Source organism: Nomascus leucogenys, chromosome 9 (genome assembly GCF_006542625.1).
Source record: "Nomascus leucogenys isolate Asia chromosome 9, Asia_NLE_v1, whole genome shotgun sequence".
Taxonomy (NCBI): Eukaryota; Metazoa; Chordata; class Mammalia; order Primates; family Hylobatidae; genus Nomascus; species Nomascus leucogenys.
The window spans coordinates 95,072,262-95,091,175 of record NC_044389.1 but is presented as its reverse complement, the minus strand read 5'-3'; the positions used below and the strand labels follow the sequence as shown (position 1 = coordinate 95,091,175).

The following is an 18,914-nucleotide window of genomic DNA, read 5'->3' as shown; positions in this document are numbered from 1 at the left end:
TTAACATTGATGCTGAATTGATTCAACTTGGTTTGATTTGCTCGAGAAACATTTCTTCAACTATTGTGTACCAGGCCCATTGTTAGGTGATGAAGATGCAAAGATCTATATGGTCTGATGCCTGTCCTAAAGAAGCAAGTGGCCTAAGGAGATGACATAGAGAAGTAAATTGATATTTAAGTATAGTGTGAAGAGTGCAAAGATAGACTCAAGAAAAACTATAGAAGAACAGAGAAGAGGTATCTAAAACAAAAATGAAATTACAAGAATAGGTGATACTTGATCCAAGTTTTGAAGTATGGGCAGGATTTCTGAGAAAAGGGAGAGAAGAAAAGAATATCAGGAAAGGGATTGACATAGAAAGAGGTTCAGAAGCATGAAACATCAAGATCTGGTTGAGTAACTATAAAGAGCTGCCAGATTTGATTTTCCTGGGGTAAAGATATATACATAGTACTTTATGGCTGGTGAGGCTGAGAAGGTGGGCTTATTTCTCAGCCTCACCAGCCATAAAGTATCAGAGTAAGTGGGGTGTCAGCATTCATAGTCTTTTATGCCAGGCAATGGAGTTTGAACTTTAACCTAGAGACCCTGGGAACCATTTGTGTCATTTTGATAAGGGAGTGTCAGGACACATTTTACATGTTCAGTAGTTGACCCTTGAAGTATTGCAGGGAACAGGAGGGACAGGAGTAAGACTGAGAGGCCAGAAAATCTAGTTAGGAGGTTATACCAGTAGTCCATAGAAGCAATGGTCAGAGGCTAAAAAAAAGTAGTAATTGACAACAGGAATAAAAAAAGAGAATGCACATGAGAAGTATTTACTAATGAAGTAGAAGATGCATAAGCTAATATCTGATTGGATGTGTGGTTTACGTCACAGGAAAGTGACGAAGGTGGTTCCCAGGACATGGGCGTAAGTTATCTGGGTGGACAATGGTGCCTTTGAATAGGAAATACAGGAAGAGAAAGGGGATAAGCAATGAATTTAATTTGAGCATGTTGATGTTGACATCTAAATGAAAATGTCAGTAGGCATTTTTCTATATAAACCTGAAATTCACTTGAGAAATATAAGCATAAGATACAAATTTAGGCATCAGCAGCATATAAATGATAGTTGAAGTTAAGGAGATGAATCAGGTATGGGAGGATAGTATAAAGATAAAAAGAGTGGCCATACACCGTGGTTCATGCCTGTAATCCCAGCATTTTGGGAGGCTGAGCTAGGTGGATCACCTGAGCCCAGGTGCTCAAGACCAGCCTGGGCAACACAGGGAAACCCCGTCCCTACAAACAAATACAAAAATTAGCCAGGTGTGGTGGCACACACCTGTAGTAGTCCTAACTACTGGGGAGGCTGAGGTGGGAGGATTGCTTGAGACTGGAAGGTTGAGGCTGCAGTGAGCCATGATTGCACCACTGTACTCCAGCCTGGGTGAGAGTGAGTCTCCAAAAAAAAACTAAAAAATAAGAAAAAAGGCAGGAAGACAAGGAAGGAAGGAAGGAAGGAAGGAAGGAAGGAAGGAAAAAAGGAAGGAAGGGAGTAAGGGAGGGAGGAAACAAGGAAGGAAAGAAGGAAGGGAGAGAGGGAGGGAGGGAGGGAAGAAGGAAGGCAAGGAGGGCCAAAGACTAGAGAGGGAATACGGGATTTAAGATTCTGTGAATAAAATCAAGAATGTCATAGAGACAGCAAGAGAACAAAGTCTGGTATCACAGAAACCAAAGAAGAAGAAAATTTCAAGGAGGAAGTAGTGAACAGTGCCAATGCTGCAGACAAGTCAAGTTAAAAAAACACACACAGAAAAGTGACCATGAGATTTTGTGGCATAAAGACATGCGTTGATCTTGACTGGATTGCATAACAATCCACCATTGTACAATCTCCAGGCAGAATTTGAGGATTCTGTGGACAATGAGGAAATTGGAGTCCACAAGGACAGACTGCTTTTTCAAGAGAAAGGGAAGAAGGGAAGTAGAGATTCTTAACGCTGCTGTTTACCTGTCACAGGCGCTGAGGAGAAAGACCCCATAAAGAAGAAAAAGAGTCAAAAGATGACTGGGAGTGAAGTGATATATCCACAAGCATGAGTGGGGCCAATCAGCATGAATGAGGGGAGGGAGACAGGGGGGAGAAGTTGAGGGGTTTTCATCTGAGATTGCTGTTTTCTCCAAAAAGTGAGACACAAGTAATATGGTGAGAGTGAGTGGGAAGAGGGCAGAGGTCATGGTGTTTAGGAGTTGAAAGACCCATAAAACATGAAATAGGAATGGGAAAGAAGCCAACTGCTGATCTGTAAAGCCTCCTAAACTTGGTAGCATTCCTTGAGTTTGTATGATTTCAACACTAAATTTCGTTCATGTGTGCTTGAATTAGCCATGCATATTGCTCACGTAATATGCAGATCCACTTTAAGCAAAAAAAAAAAAAAAAAAAAGGAATTGATGTTTATGGTTGATGGGTAGAAAAGATATGCTAGTCTCAAAATGGCATAATGCTTTAAAGAGAGTAGTTTAATCCATTAGATGGTAAATTTAGTTAATCTTCTTCTAAACAGCTAGGTTTTCAATGGCTTGCTGCTCCCATTAAGACTAATTTTTGCTTTAGTTTTATTCTTCAGAGCTCAAATTATTATTTGTGCAAGATTTTTATTGTAACTTGGGTAGTAAGGACAGCAGTTAATTATCTGAAGCTAATTTATAACAGTTTTGTAAGCTACTGTGACCAAATGTTATTTCAGTTACGGTAATAAATTAACAACTTGTTGGATAAAGTGTCAGCCATAAGTGATTTTTAACACAGTTAATATACTCAACAGCCACTAAAGAAAAAAAAATGCAAAAACATACAGCTCAAAATTCACTGGAGGAATTTAAATGGAATTCTAAGAAATATTTGTTTAACCTGAAAAAGACAAGAGAGAAGGAACAAAGGGCCATATAACAGATGAACACAAAAAAAACAAATAGCTAAATGGCAGACCAAATACAACCATACCAGTAACTATTTCAAATGTAAATAAAATAAAGTTTCATTAGAAGCATAGGCTATCACACTGACTTTTAAGAATGCCAGATCCAACTCTATGCTGTGTATAAGAAATGTATGTGAAAAATAAAGACAAAGATATAAAATACTTCAAGGTAAAATTATAGAAAAATATATACACTGCAAACATAACCACAGAAAAGCTGGATTGCCTATATAAGTATCAAATTAAGTAGGCTTAAACTAGATTTAAAGACAAAGAGAATTAACAGAGGAAAATATAAAAAGGAAAAAGAGTTGCTGGGCATAGTGGCTTACACCTGTAATCCCAGCACTTTGGGGGGCCAAAGAGGGCAGATTGCTTGGTCCCAGGAGTTTGAGACCAGCCTAGGCACCATGGTGAAACCCCATCTCTACTAAAAATACAAAAAAATTAGCCGAGCATGGTGGCGGGCACTTGTAGTCCCAGCTACACGGGAGGCTGAGGTGGGAGGATCTCCTGAGCCCAGGAGGTCCAGGCTGCAGTGAGTCATGGTTATGCCAGTTCAATCCAGCCTGGGCTACAGAGTGAGACCTTGTCTCAAAAAAAAAAAAAAAAAAAAGGAAAACAGTATCATTTCATTAGGAACCATTATAATTTTTTTAAGTTAGACCAAAAAAAAACATTAAGAAGGATATATATTTGAACAATACTGACAACCACTTTGTCGTAATCCAGCAGTGTTCCTGGAGGGTTTTTTTTTCAAGTTCACATGAGATGGTCACCAAGGTAGACCATGTGTTGAGCCATAAAAAATATTAAATTTCTAGATTGTGGTCTTATAGACTACATTCTCTGACTGCAAAAGAATCAAACGAGAAGCAGTAACAATATAATGTCTATTGATAAGAAAGTAGATCTTAAATGTTTTTACCACACACAAAAATGATAAGTATATGAGGTGAATAGATATGTTAATTACCTTGGTTTAATCATTCCACAATGTATATATATATATATAACAAAAAAGTATGCTGTGTGCTGTAAATATATACAATTTTTATTTGTCAGTCATGCTTAATGAAGTTAGGAGGAAAAATATGATATCTATAAAATCCTCAAATGTGAAAAGCAAATCAAACTTCTAATATATGTATAAATATTGACAAATATATACAAATATATATAAATATTTGATATATGTAAAATATATATTGAAGAAAAATACTATAAGCAAAATTACAAAATATTTTGATGGAATGATAACTGATACAAAATACCAAAGTTTATAGAATGCTGCTAAAAAGTATTTAGAAGGAAATTTATAGTTTTAAATGTTTATATTAGAAAGGATTAGAAAGGAAAAAAGTTTTAAAATTAATCACTCACGTGTCCAATTTAAGTAGATAAGCCAATTAAGATTAGCTCAAAATAATTGTGTTTAAAATTATGATATTTTATTAAAAATAAGAGTCAAAAAAGAAAATGGAAAATCGACAAATAATAGAGAATATTAACACAGTCATAAGCTGTCTTTTTGCAAATTTTATTAAATTTAATATCTCTAAGAAGACGGATTTTTTAAAAATTGTAAACATCAAAATTCAAAGCCTGGAGCTGGGCACAGTGGCTCACGCCTGTAATCCCAGTGCTCTGGGAGACCAAGGCAGGAGGAGCACTTGAGCTCAGGAGTTGGAGACCAGACTGGCGAGACTCTGTCTCTACAAAAAAATTAAAAAATTAACCAGACATAATGGTATATTCCTGTAGTCCCAGCTATGTGGGAGGCCCAAGTCAGGAGGATCACTTGAGCCTGGGAGATTGACATGATCACCTCACTCCAGCTCCAGCCTGGGTGACAGAACAGGACGCTATCTCTAAAAATAAGTAAATAAATAAATTCTGTGTTCATCAAAAACTCTGTTAGGAAAATGAAAAGGCAGGTTACAGGATAAGAGAAAATATTTACAGTATACTTATATTGCATCCAGAAAATATAAATAACTCCTAAAAAGTAACAATAAACAACCAAAACCTGAATGGGATACCATATCATGCCCATTAGGATAGCTAAACACTACACAACACTAATATTGATAAGGATATGGTGCATTTGAACTCTATACATTTCTGATTGGAGTGTGATGTTGTGCAATCACTTTAGAAAACTCTTTGACAGTTTCTTATAAAGTTCTGTCCTTTTAAGCCAGGAATTCCACTTCTATGTATTTATTTAAAAAAGGAAACATGTCCACACACACACACACACACACACACACACACACACACAAAAAAAACTTGTAAGAGAATATTCATAGCAACTTAATTCATAATTGTCAATAACTAGAAATAGTCCAGATACTCATCAACAGAAGAATAAACAAATTGAGTGCATGTTACACAAGGGATTACTATTCAGCAGAAAAAAAATATGAACTACTGATACATGCAATAAAACAGCTGCGTCCTAAAATATTGTTAAACAAAAGATGCCGGACACAGTGGAGTACATGTAGTATGATTCGATTTATGTGAATTTCAAGTAAAATCAAGCTAATCTACAATAATGGAAATCAGCATAGTGGTTGCCTATGCGGTATTGATCGGGGCTGTTATAGGTGGAGGCAAGAGAACTTTATGGGGGAATGGAAGTGTTTCATATGATTTGGGTGATGGTTACTTGGTATATACAGCTATAAAAATTTGGTAAATTGTACATTTAAAATTCCTGTATTTTCAATATGCAAATTTGGCCTCTGTAAAAGTAAAATAAGAAGAAAGAAAAGAGGCACTTTGATGTTTTCATAAAGTAGGTATAGTTTTTTTTAAATTCCTATGAATAAATTCTTCCAGGTTTCTTAAAATTCTCAAGTAAAGCCTAATAATAATAATAATATAATAATAATAATAAAAAGCTTATCCTTGGTGAACCAGCATCTCTAATTAGAAGGCATAAAATTTAACATTTGTGATCATGTGATTCATGTTTTGCTTTAAAATATTCACAGAACCTGCCCATGCAGTTGATAATAATCATAAAATTATCTAGCAATTATTAACGATATACCAGGCAGTCTTCTGAGGGCTTTGCAAGTTTAACTCACTTAATCCTCACAGCACCCTAAGAAGAAAGTACTATTTGTAATCCCATTTTACACTTGAAGTCTCAGAAGCTCAGGGATTTAAGTAATTTGTTCATAGTCACATGGTTTCTAAGGAATGTAGCTGGTCTATAGCACCAAGGGCTCTGATTTCCAGGCATGCTCTGTGCTCTTTATCACCCTGCTATCCTGCCAGGAGGGTTGCTTCTAATATGGTCCAGTAGAGTATATAGTCATTTGTTTGCCATTCTCCTATTAAAGCCATTCATTATCTAAAAAAAAACATAGCAGCACCAACTTTGCCTAATCAAAGAGTTATTTTTATTTATTTTTTTAGAGGCAGGCATGGTCTAACTCTGTCACCCAGGCTAGAGTGCTGTGGTGCAATCATGGCTCACTTCAGCCTGGAACTCCTGAGCTCAAGCAATCCTCCCACTTGAGCCACCTGAGTAGCTGGGACTACAGGTGTGTACCACCATGCCCACCTACTTTTTCTTTTTTAATGTTTGTAGAGATGGGATCTCACTGTGTTGCCCAGACTGGTCTCAAACTCCTGGCCTTAACTGATCTCCTGGCCTCAGCTTCACTAAGTGCTGGGATTACAGATGTGAGCCACCGTGCCTGGCCAGCAAATCCCAGAGTTTTAAAGTCCAAGGGAACCTTAACTTCTTCTTGAATCCCATCCCCCAACACTTTGAGACCAAAGCCCTTGCAACTGTACAACTCGTGGAAGTGTCATATGCCCACACAGTGGAGTCTATTTGCAAAGGTGGTTTGGTGGAGCAGGTTAGGTCAGGACCAGTGCACACTCCCTCGACCAAACGTGTTCTGCTCCACATTGAAGACATAGAGCTTTACATTTCAGGAGACTTGGTGCTGCAGTAGCTGAGGGGCAGTCAGTGCGATAAATACAGCTTTATAATATCCATTTTCCTAAGCAGCGTGATTCTGTCCATGTTAAAGTCATTGTTTGAGCCATATTTTGCCAGTATTGGTGCAAAGCAGTGAAATATAAATACCCTGTGCAAGTGTTGCTCAGTGTTTTCATTTTGTTTTCTTTCTGTCCTATGTGGCACAATTTATTAGTTCTCGTAACACAAACTAAAATGAAATTCAAAGCTCTACCGAGCTGTTGTTGTTAATTTTGTTTTCGGAGTTTCTTTTTTTTTTTTTTTTTCCTGCTTCTGATTCTGTCTCCCTGAGCTACACAGCACACACATATGATTCTGCTCATTTACTTTCCTGGAGAGCCATCACGTGCATAAAACCACAGCAAATAGCAAAAGGATTGTATCGTTGTGGAGAACATCAGTGTCTAAGGTTCCAGTACTGAGGCACACACAGACAGGCTAAATGAATATCTCCAGCAACTAAATTAATCCCTGCTTTCTTGGGAGATCCAAAGGTTTTTATTAACATTATGCATAAATTCAGGCACCAAAGAACTTGAGATTGATTTAGTATTCTGCAGTTTTCCAAAGAAGCTGCTTACAGATAACCACTGAAAGGTTGATCTTATTTAGATAAGCTACTAGACCTCAGAAGCTAGGCTTTTGTTTTTCAAATAGTGGCTATGGATTCTATATCCCAGGTCCAGGCTACTGTTTGGGACAACATGGTTCCCTTCGGGTAGTTGCAAGTACGTGAGAGGCTGATCTTGGCCTTTCCGCTTAAAAAACTATTCACTGAAACGTCCTTGGTTTCACTCAGCATGCCCCTAAGCTTCCGTGAGGGAATGGATTCCTTCTTTCCATGAATAATTTCAAGAAGTCCTTTCATTGACCTGTGCAGCCATGATTGAGAGGAATGAGGATAGTAATCAACAGAATATTAATGAGAGTTAATAATAGTATTAACAATAATACTGAAGAATCAATATAACAAAGTATACTAATCAATAGAATAACAAGTGATATGAGTGGCACTAACATTAGTACAGCCATTCCATTGAGGATTTATTATATTTTAAGCACAATGCCAACCACTTTATAAGCATCCTCTCAGATCTTCACAACCATCAGGAGATAGCTCTTACTATTATGTCCATTTTGCAGAAAAGAAGACAGGATTGAAAAGATGCTGGTCCTTTAGGTCCAGCAGTGTGAGATCTGATGTTATTCTTGGAAGCCCCAAAGGTTCCATATTTATGTTAGCCAGGTGGTTTAGACACAGATCTGTCTTTCTACACTGATGATAAGAACAGAGTGAAGGGGATTTTTCTTCCATGTTCAGAAAACTTGATGGATTTGATAAGGAGTAAACATTCATCCTTATAATCTCAGGTTATGCATATAAATGACCTGTTTGAACATAAGTGACTATTCTGAAATTGGTAGAATAAATGGCACAGAGAGTCACTCTGTTCTGTACCTCCAAACCTTGAAAGTGCTTTGTCAGCCTATTTTTGGTATTCCATAGTCACTATGAATATCCTTGTTAGGAAAACTCTACTAAGTTTTTTCTGTAGTTAAAAACCCGAATATCTTAACCATGCAAAGGATTGGCATGAAATTTAAAGAGAAAATAGTTTATTTACCCCTTTGGTTTCATATTTAGCTGAAAATGTTAGGTACTAGGATTTTCTTTTCCCCTGTGGATTCTTTGGTAGAAGCCGAGACGCATTTTATTTTTATTTTTCAAAAATAACTTTTGGCTGCACTCAGTGGCTCTAACCTGTAATTCCAGCACTTTGGGAGGCCGAGGCAGGTGGATCACCTAAGGTTAAGAGTTTGAGACCAGCCTGGCCAACATAGTGAAAGCCCGTCTCTAGTAAAAATACAAAAAAAGTTAGCCAGGCATGGTGGTGCGTGCCTATAGTCCCAGCTACTTGGGAGGCTGAGACAGGAGAATCGCTTGAACCCAGGAGGTGGAGGTTGCAGTGAGCCGAGATCGCACCACTGCACTCCAGCCTGGGCAATAGAGCAAGACTCCGTCTCAAAAATAATAATAATAACAATAATTTTAAGATATATTTTAAATAGAGAAAAATGATAACTTGATATAGAAAGCTGATGTTAGGAAAAGTTTAAAAGTTAGGTGTCAAAAAGATCTTGACTGCTGAAAACATGCGTGGGCAGATTATTACAAAGAAGAGTACATATACACATAAGAAGTGAAATATGATAATGGGTTATTCCAAACATTTATTTTTGGTCTTATTTGTAGTATATATAAATACCATAAACCTTCTCTTTTTTCAATTTTTTTCTTAAAGACAGGGTCTCGCTCTGTCACTCTGGCTGGAGTGCGGTGGCAGGATCAAAGCTCACTGCAGCCTTGATCTCTTAAAACTTTCCCTTTAAGATATCTGCACATACACATGCCTAAAAGCACCGATCATTGAATGAGACTAGAATCAGCCTATCATTTGGTGACTATTATCCAAAACCCCTCATTTTCATAGAATTAAGTATTCCTTTTAATATTATTTCATAGAAATTTTATTCAGCTTCATTTTTCTAAGATAAAAGGTAAGGGATTATGAGGTTTTTTTTTTTAAAGGATAGTCATCCTCTAAGATCTTCCAGCCCAGAACATTTTATGTATTTCCCTGAATGAATTTCACAGCTGCCCGATAGTAGGACAGACTGTAAAAGGACAGCTGCCCTTGCTAGATATTGGTCTCACCATACATAATGCCCTTAGATGTGTTTTGTGTACCGGCTTTTATATCTTTTCACAGTGATTACCCAAATCCCTTCTACACAATGTCTTAATGTGAATCGTGAATGTATTGTCACAGTGATAGCTAATGTGAATTAGCCACACCTTGTATAATAGTTTCAGTCCACTCCAATACCGGAATAATATTGACAGGCCGGTAAGCATTTAAAAAAATGGTATCACTGTGATTAAGAAAATGAAAGAACTAAAAGGATTATGAAAAATTACAAAAGACATAAAACACTGGAAGAAACTCTGAATGAAGTCAAGGTCATGATTGTGTATATAGAAAGTTAAAGAGGTAAGAGAGAAAATAAATGAGCTACAAAATGAGATCGATCAGTTGCAAGGGAAACTTACAAAGGGAAGTAAAATTTACTTAAAACTTTTTTCATTTGATTTTCTTTCGTTACATGCTTTAGCTTGTAAATGGGTTAGGTACTATTCCATGAGGAAAGTCATGTCTGTGTGCATTTTTAATCCCAAAGCCGAATACTAACATTTTCAGCATTTATAGTTTAACTTTATTCTGAAGCTTTAAAAGAGCACATTTTGGCATCTTCTGTGTAAGATTTATGAATTTTGAGCAAATTTGTGCATGGCTTTGTCCAACCCATCAGCCTCTCAGTTCCCCAAAGGATATTAATATATTATGGAATTTATGGGCTGTAGTGTTTCATTTTAAGCCCAGGAGAAGAGTTAGTTCTAAAGTGAATAAAATTTCAGACAAATAATATTTCTATTTTAGTTTTTTTTTTTATTTCTGGACTTTAATTGTTGGCAAGATTTAATAGTAGGTACAGATCATTTTGGCAATGCATTAAAATATTTTACCATATTGGAGAATTATACCTTCTAAATACAGAATATCAATGCCATATGCATGTAAATCCTAAGGGAAAATAACAGTCATAGAAACAGCACAGAGACATAGAGTTTTAAAATTAAATGCTACACTTTGACAAAAAAAAAACACATATACGTATATACATATACATACACACACATATACATATATACACATATATACATATATACATATACACATATACATATATACATATACCTATACCTATACATATATACATACATATACATATATACATGTATACATATACTTATGTATAGACATATATATGCATATACATACATATATACATGTATATATACATTTATATGTATATACGTATATATACATATATATAACATTTTCTTCCTTCTTTCCTCCTATCTTCTTTTTTTCTACCTCCTTATTTCTTTCATCTTTCCTCCTTCTTTATTTTCCATGATTCATGGACTTCTCCAAATTAAACACATTGAGGTGAGGTCTTGAATATTTTCTAGTATGTACTTAATGTATTTTAAAAATATGTTGTCTTGGCCAGGCGTGGTGGCTCACACCTGTAATTCCAGCACTTTAGGAGGCTGAAACGCATGGATCACTTGAGGTCAGGAGCTCAAGACCAGCCTGGCCAACAGGGTGAAACCCCATCTCTACTAAAAACAAAAGTTAGCCAGGTGCGACAGCCCTGGCTACTCAGGAGGCTGAGGCAGGAGAATTGCCTGAACCTGGGAGGCAGAGGCTGCAGTGAGCCGAGATCACGCCACTGCACTCCAGCTTGGGCGATAGTGAGAGAAGAGAAAGATACGTCTCAAAAGAAAAAAAAAAAAAAAAAAAAAAAAAAAAAAATAAATATATATATATATATATGTTGTCTTTGCTCTTATGGTAGCTAAAATTTTCCCAAAAATAGCAGATTACTTTGATAGAATTGACAGTTCTTACAGTCTTCTCTGTGTCTAAATATTGATCTGCATTTCATAAAGTGTTGAAAAACAATGACACTCACTGGGTCAGATTAGAGTATATTATCTTGGATACTATTGATTTTCTCTGCTTCATTTATATATTAAAAATGTCTTAAGCACAGTGCAAAAAAAGGCCTTTACTTTGGAGATTTTTAAAGTATATTCCTGTATTTCCATTTTTGGTTTGGAGACTCTATTTTATGGCTTCTTGTTGCCCTTGATTAATCCCTCTTATTTTAATACACAAGGTAAGGCTTAACAAAGACTAAAGATTTGAATTCCTCTGTGTGTTACGTTTTACTAAGTATGTGAGAAAGATGCTTGTTTAGTTTTTGTTTGCTTTTGGACATGAATGAAAGCTCATAAGATGTTTGTATGAGTAGAGGAAGAGTTTAGGTCTGAAGACTAGATTCCCTCTCAAGTTTCTTTAATATTCCCCTAAAGCCTACTAGTCTCTGATGAGCTTTGTATTAGTCCATTTTCACACTGCTATCAAGAAGTCCCTGAGATTGGGTAATTTATAAACAAAAGAGTTTTAATTGACTCACAGTTCTGCATGGCTGGGGAGGCCTCAGGAAACCTACAATCATGGCAGAAGGTGAAGGAAAAGCAAGCACCTTTTTCACAAGGCGGCAGGACAGAAAGAGAAAGAAGGGGGAAGTGCCACTTTCAAACCATCAGATCTCATGGGAACTCACTATCACAAGAACAGCATAGGAGGAACCACCCCCATGATCCAATCACCTCCCACCAGGTCCCTCTCTCAATACGTAGGGATTACAATTCAAGAAGAGATTTGGGTGGGGACACAGAGCCAAACCATATCAAGCTTACTGAGTTTGTCCGTGAAGCAAGTTCAGAATTCTCTTTGACATACTTCCATCTGCCAATATAAAAGAACAATCAGTCGAGCCACAGATGGGCATCTTAGTTTATTGTATTTTCTGCAGGAGGGAAATGAGCATACTCAAGCAGTTTTCCCTTGAGGTGCATGAACTAAACTTCAGTTATGGGAATTAGTAAGCACTTACACTTTCTAAATTTCAGTTTTGCATTTGAGGTGCCTATGTTTTTTAACTTTTATTTTAGGTTCAGGGGTATCGTGTAAGTTTGTTTTATAGGTAAATTATCATGGGAGTTTATTGTACAGATTATTTCATCACCCAGGTAATAAGCATAGTACCCAATAGGTAGTTTTTTTAATCCTCACCCTCCTGCCTCCCTCTGCCCTCAAGTAGGCTCTAGTATCTGTTGTTCCCTTCTTTGTGTCCATATGTACTCAGTGTTTAACACCCATTTACAAGTGAGAACATAGGGTATTTGGTTTTCTGGTCCTGTGTTAGTTTGCTTAGTACAACAGCCTCCACCTCTTTCCATGTTGCTTCCTTCAAAGAATAGGATCTCATTCTTTTTCTAAGGCTGCATAGAATTCCATAGTGTATATGGACCACATTTTCTTGATCCAGTCTACCGTTGATGAGCATTTAGGTTGATTCCATGTCTTTGCTATTGTAAACAGTGCTGCAATGGACATAATGTGTCTTTTTGGTAGAATAATTTATATCCTTTTGAGTATATACGCAGAATACTCTAAATTCTGTCTGCAAATCTCCATAAATATGCAAAATCTGTACCATCTGATCAAGCATGATATTAAACTGGAAACCAACTAGTGAAAGAATTTAAAATCAAAGCATATCAATGAAGTGCTTCCTGCACCTTCAGATTTAACAATCTCTAATTAAGCCATCATAATACCTGCTAATATACGCTCATCTAAAGCCCATAGAAAGAAGCTGGAATAGAGATGTTTGTACTGTGTAGAAAATTGTAGAATCATTGCAGCAGCCAAAAAAAAAAAAAAAAAAAGGTTAAATAATATGAGAGTAGAAAAATGCTTTCTCCAAAGTTATGTGTGCAATTTTGGTCCCTCCGGTCAGATGGTCACTCTAAAGCATTTCGAAAGAGTCATTGATATGTGACACAAAGAAACTCTTGTAATATTTTGGAATTGAATAGGCTACATTTTTTCTTAAATGACTTGCTCTGTTAGAACACATCAAGTCATGTCATACTCAGAGATCTCTAAATATTTATTTTGTCTTCTAGTTATTATTGAGGATCCATGAAAGCTGTTTATTTTATTAAAATAATCGTCATCCAAAAATGTTATTAAACAGTTATTTGGCTAGTAATAAACTAGACTCTGTACAAATTGCGTTATTAGATATGGCTGTGGTGTCTTGACATCTAAAACAGAAATGTAAAGGAACATTTTTAAAAGGAGATCATATAACTAAATTATTATTGGAAGTATGAATAAATAATAATTGGGAGAGTAAGTATTTATGTCTAAATAAAGGTAGCGAGGTTTACCACACTCAAGGTGCAAATCTGGTTCTGATTGTTATATTCCAAAAATTGGCAACTTATGCCCTGCAAGACAAAAAATAATTTTATTTCTGACAAGGACTCTTATTATGTAAAACATAACCCTTGCCCTCTTCTTCCTTCCTGGGAAGGGCTGCCTCCTTAACAGGTTGTGGTCCTCCAGCATATTTGGGAAGTAGCAACCTGAAGTCAACTCACAAATACCTTAATCTTCCCTCTCCATTCCTGCATACACAAAAGAAGTAAGGCTAAGCCAGGTGCAGTGGTGCATGTCTGTAATCCCAGCACTTTGGAAGGCTGAGGCAGGAGGAATACTTGAGCCCAGGAGTTCAAGACAAGCCTGGGCAATACAGTGAGAATCTGTCTGTACAAAAAAATTAATCAGGCATGGTGGCACATGCCTGTAGCCTTGGTTACTTGGGAGGCCAAAGCAGGAGGATCACTTGAGCCCAGGAGTTCGAAGCTGCAGTGAGTCAAGATCACACCACAGCACTCCAGCCTGAGTGACAGCAAGACCCTGTCTCAAAAATAAAAAATAAAAAGAAGAAGAAGTGAGGCTGAAATTTATGAGGCTAAAACTTGGCATGCTGTGTATAAAGGACTGTTTATGATGGCAGATACTGACCTAAAACCCATCCCAAAGACAAACCCCAGAAATAGAATCAGACACTGGACGGGTGGATAGATGGATGGATGGGTGGATGGGTGGATGGATGGATGGATGGATGGAGAAAGGGAGGATAAAAAACAGCAAGAAAGAGAGGGATGGAGGGATGGAAAGACAAGTGGAAGAGGGAGGGAAGGATTTGAAGAAACAGTCAAGTATTCGTTTTTGACTCAAGTAGATATTTTTGCTACATTTTCCCTAAAGTCACATTTTCAGTTAATCCTGTTTTCCCAGGAAAGCAATGTGTCATACTCTTATAAAAATAAGAAAATAGCCAAGTCCACAAGAGGCAATAATACAAGCATACATAAGAATGAGGCCAAACTTTTAAAAGTAACACATGTTAAGGGCAAAATCATAGTTTATACATTGTCATGAATCTGACTGTATAATTTGTCTCAACCTGCCTCATATAAAAAGTACGATAATAACATAATATCTCAATATTCATTAAGTGCTTATTATGAGTCAGGTACTCTCCTAAGAACTTTATATGTATTGAATGTGGAATTCTCACATCAACCCTGTGGGGTAATTACTGTTATTGACTGCGTTTTGGAGATAAGGTTAACTGAAGACCAGACAGATGAGGTCATTTATTATAGCCTCATTTGATTTTTATTGGCGATGTGGTCATTCTAATACTGTAACCTATTTCCAAAAGCCTTTATTTTTATCTTTTTCCTTCTTCTCTTTTCCTCCTTCTCACCAAATATGGATGAAAATGTTTATGACGGCAGATACTGACCTAAGACCCAGCCTAAAGACATGGCGTCTGTCATCTTGGAGGTGCAATGTTCGTTCTTTTTTGTGAGGTGGAGTCTCGCTCTGTTACCCAGGCTGGAGTGCAGTGGCAGGATCTCGGCTCACTGCAACCCCCACCTTTGGGTTCAAGTAATTCTCCTGTCTCAGCCTCCTGAGTAGCTGGGATTACAGGCGCCTGCCACCACGCCTGGCTAATTTTTTGTATTTTTAGTAGAGACAGGGTTTCTGCCATGTTGGCCAGGCTGGTCTCAAACTCCTGACCTCAGGTGATCCACCTGCCTTGGCCTCCCACAGTGCTGGGATTACGGGCGTGAGCCGCCATGCCTGGCTCCAGTGTTAATTCTTTAACTGTTTTTTACATTAGTTTTTCTTTGCTTGAAATTACCAGGTTCTTTTCAGAATTATTTGCTAGAAGAACTCACAACCTGAAATAAGAGGAAATAGCAGGACCTACAGCCCAGTGTTCATTGAGGAGGCATTGATCAGAGGTCCAGAATTCAGACTTGGAGGCTAGACTGCTGGTGTGTGAACTCAGTTCTACGTTAATAATTTTGCAACCCTAGCTCATTTTTTAATTATCCTGTGCCTCAATTTCCTTACCTGTAAAACAGAAATAATAATAGTGCCTACCTCTTAGGGTTGTTGGTTTGGTACTTGGAAAGCAGTACAACTATCCCTGACACAGTGTACATGAGCTATTATATAATGAATTACTCTAAATTTGATCTTCTTTCACTAATTAATTTCTGTTACATAAGGGAAATCTTTAGAATTTTCAGCCTTACTAGATTTGGAGAAGGATTACTGAACACCAGAAACGGTTCTCAAGCAAAGAGTAAACAACAGCAATAAAAACGTAGAGGGGAGGTGGAAAGAATTAGGAGGTCATGTTTCTCCACTTTATCTGGAATTCCATCAGTTCATGTGGACCACACATTGTTATAGACATCTATGTTTGGTTTTTCTTTAAAAAAAGGTAAAATAAAAGAAAGAAATCAGTGCTTATTAAATGAAGTTTAATAGACAAAAAAAGTTTACAACATAGAGGCAAAGGGTAAAAATAACGAAGAGGTAAATTGGTCATGGAACTGTTGAGGCTGGATGCAAAGGCTCACGCCTGTAATCCCAGCACTTTGGGAGGCTGAGGCGGGCGGAGTTCGAGACCAGCCTGACCAACATGGTGAAATCCCGTCTCTACTAAAAATACAAAATTAGCCGGGTGTGGTGACTCACACCTGTAATTCCAGCTACTCAGGAGGCTGAGGCAGGAGAATCGCTTGAACCCAGCAGGTGGAGATTGCAGTGAGCCAAGATCATGCCATTGTACTCTAGCCTGGGCAACAAGAGCAAAACTCCATCTCAAAAAATAAAAATAAAACACAGTGATAAATGTATTTTTACTCATGAATCCTGTGGATTCTTCATTGCCCATATAAACAGCACCTCACCTGTAAAATTGGTGTTGTGGAAAAGTTGTCCAGGAAGTAAAGATCCAGTCGTACTTTATTAAAAACACAAATATCTCCTCAGATGAAAATGCGAACTTGAGGGTAAACTCATGAAGGTCCTGACAGCTGGGATGTTCTTTCAGCTTCTACAGATGACAGTGCAGCTGAGAAGAAAAGTGGAACCCTCCACGCTGGCCTCATCGTTGGAATCCTCATCCTGGTCCTCATTATAGCCACAGCCATTCTTGTGACAGTCTATATGTATCACCACCCAACATCAGCAGCCAGCATCTTCTTTATTGAGGTAAGTGTTGAGTTTAACACATGAAAACCGTGCCAGTTGATGAACTGTATCCATTTGCTAACACCGCCTGGATTTAATATTTACCACATGACTTCTCCATTTTTCAGTTTCGAGCTTTCCTATTTCACACACATGGATGTTGTCACCCATGCACTCACGTACATATTGATAGATTGCTTTCAGATGATGGATTCGGTTACCTTATCTCAGGAGCTTTTCAAGACATAAACTATCTTGTCTTTCTGAGATCTAAAAGAAAATGGGAACCATACTTTCTGGTCCTTTTATACCAAGTATGTTAACCAGCTGTACTCCTTGTCCTAGGAGGAAATACTACGTATCTGGGAGGCTAAAGACTTAGCTTAAGTTAATTGCTCAATAAATGCTAATTGAGTATTGGCTGTGTGCATGATACTATATGATGGGCCTCTTCTCAAAATGCTCACAAACCGTTTGGAAAAAAATATGGTTTTCATTACAAAATGACAGATATAAAAATAAAATAATGGTATGTGCTGTTGCCATTTTGCATACTGTGTGTATATTTGTACATTTATATACAAATGCACACACACATATCCACACACTCAGACACACAACGAGAGCACCATGCTGAATAAGTGTTATGTCTTCATGTACAGAATGTAGGTTTGGTGCCAGTGCCGAGGAGTAAACGGGTGGGAAGACAAGGGGCTGTTCATAAGGAGCCATGGCTAAGCCCTGGGGTCTGAAAGGCTGAAACCAGGAAGCCTGGAGACCAGTGGATACAGTCTGTGTGTCTTTGTGACCAAGTCACCTCTGTCCTCCAGAAGGTTGGGTTTCCTGGTCCCTATGCATATGCAGGTGTTTTTGTTTTTTTTGTTTTGTTTTGTTTTGTTTTTGACAGAGTCTCACTCTGTCACCCAGGCTGGAATGCTGTGGTGCGATCTCAGTTCACTGCAACCTCTGCCTTCGGGTTCAAGCAATTTTTGTGCCTCAGCCTCCCAAGCAGCTTGGACTACAGGCAAGCACTACCACACCCAGCTAATTTTTGTATTTTTAGTAGAGACAGGGCTTCGCCATGTTGGCCAGGTTGGTCTCAAACTCCTGACCACAAGTGATCCTCCTGCCTTGGCCTCCCAAAGTGCTGGGATTACAGGTGTGAGCCACTGTGCCCAGCCACATGTGCACCTTTGACTCTAACATCTGAATGGAACCACTCCTCTTCCAACAGCAAATAGAACTAGAAATACTAAAGCAATAAAGGAAATCTTCTCTTGCAGAATTTCAAACACATAATTAGAATTATTCATTTTATGACACATGGAAAGGTTGCTTGGAATTATGTTCACTTGTTGAGAGAGAAATTATAATGCCTTTTAAACTACGGAGTTAAAATTACCTATGCCCCTTATAATGGGGAGGGGTGAATAAATGCAAATCAAACAATTGCTTAAACGCCCTAGATGGCTCGCAACTGTCTGTAGAAGAAAATGCCATCACCTTTTCCTTCTGTGGGGGCTCAAGGCCTTGGCACTCTTTATCTTTTGTGTCATGTCAATCTTTATTCCCTTGGCTCCCTAATCTGGAGTTGGCATTTCTGTCAAATTTCACACTTTGTCTCTGTACACAGCCCAAATTCTCCATGTCACAAAGACATTGCTCACTCTAGTTCCTCCATCAAAAATTCCTCCTGGTGAGGTACGGTGACATCTGTAATCCCAGCACTTTGGGAGGCTGAGGCAGACAGATTGCCTGAGCCCAGGAGTTTGGGACCAGCCTAGGCAACATGGTGAAACTTCATTTCTACAAAAAAAA

At 37.8% G+C, this 18,914-nt stretch overlaps 1 protein-coding gene across 1 annotated transcript in view; it reads left to right on the top strand.

Moving 5' to 3' along the window:
- Positions 1 to 18,914, top strand: part of PLXDC2 (plexin domain containing 2) — a 458,249-nt gene that overhangs the window by 403,401 nt on the left and 35,934 nt on the right. The window contains exon 13 of the mRNA XM_003257698.2: positions 16,957 to 17,117. Within this exon, the coding sequence (XP_003257746.1) occupies positions 16,957 to 17,117 (161 nt within the window). The remainder of the gene's footprint in view (positions 1 to 16,956; positions 17,118 to 18,914) is intronic.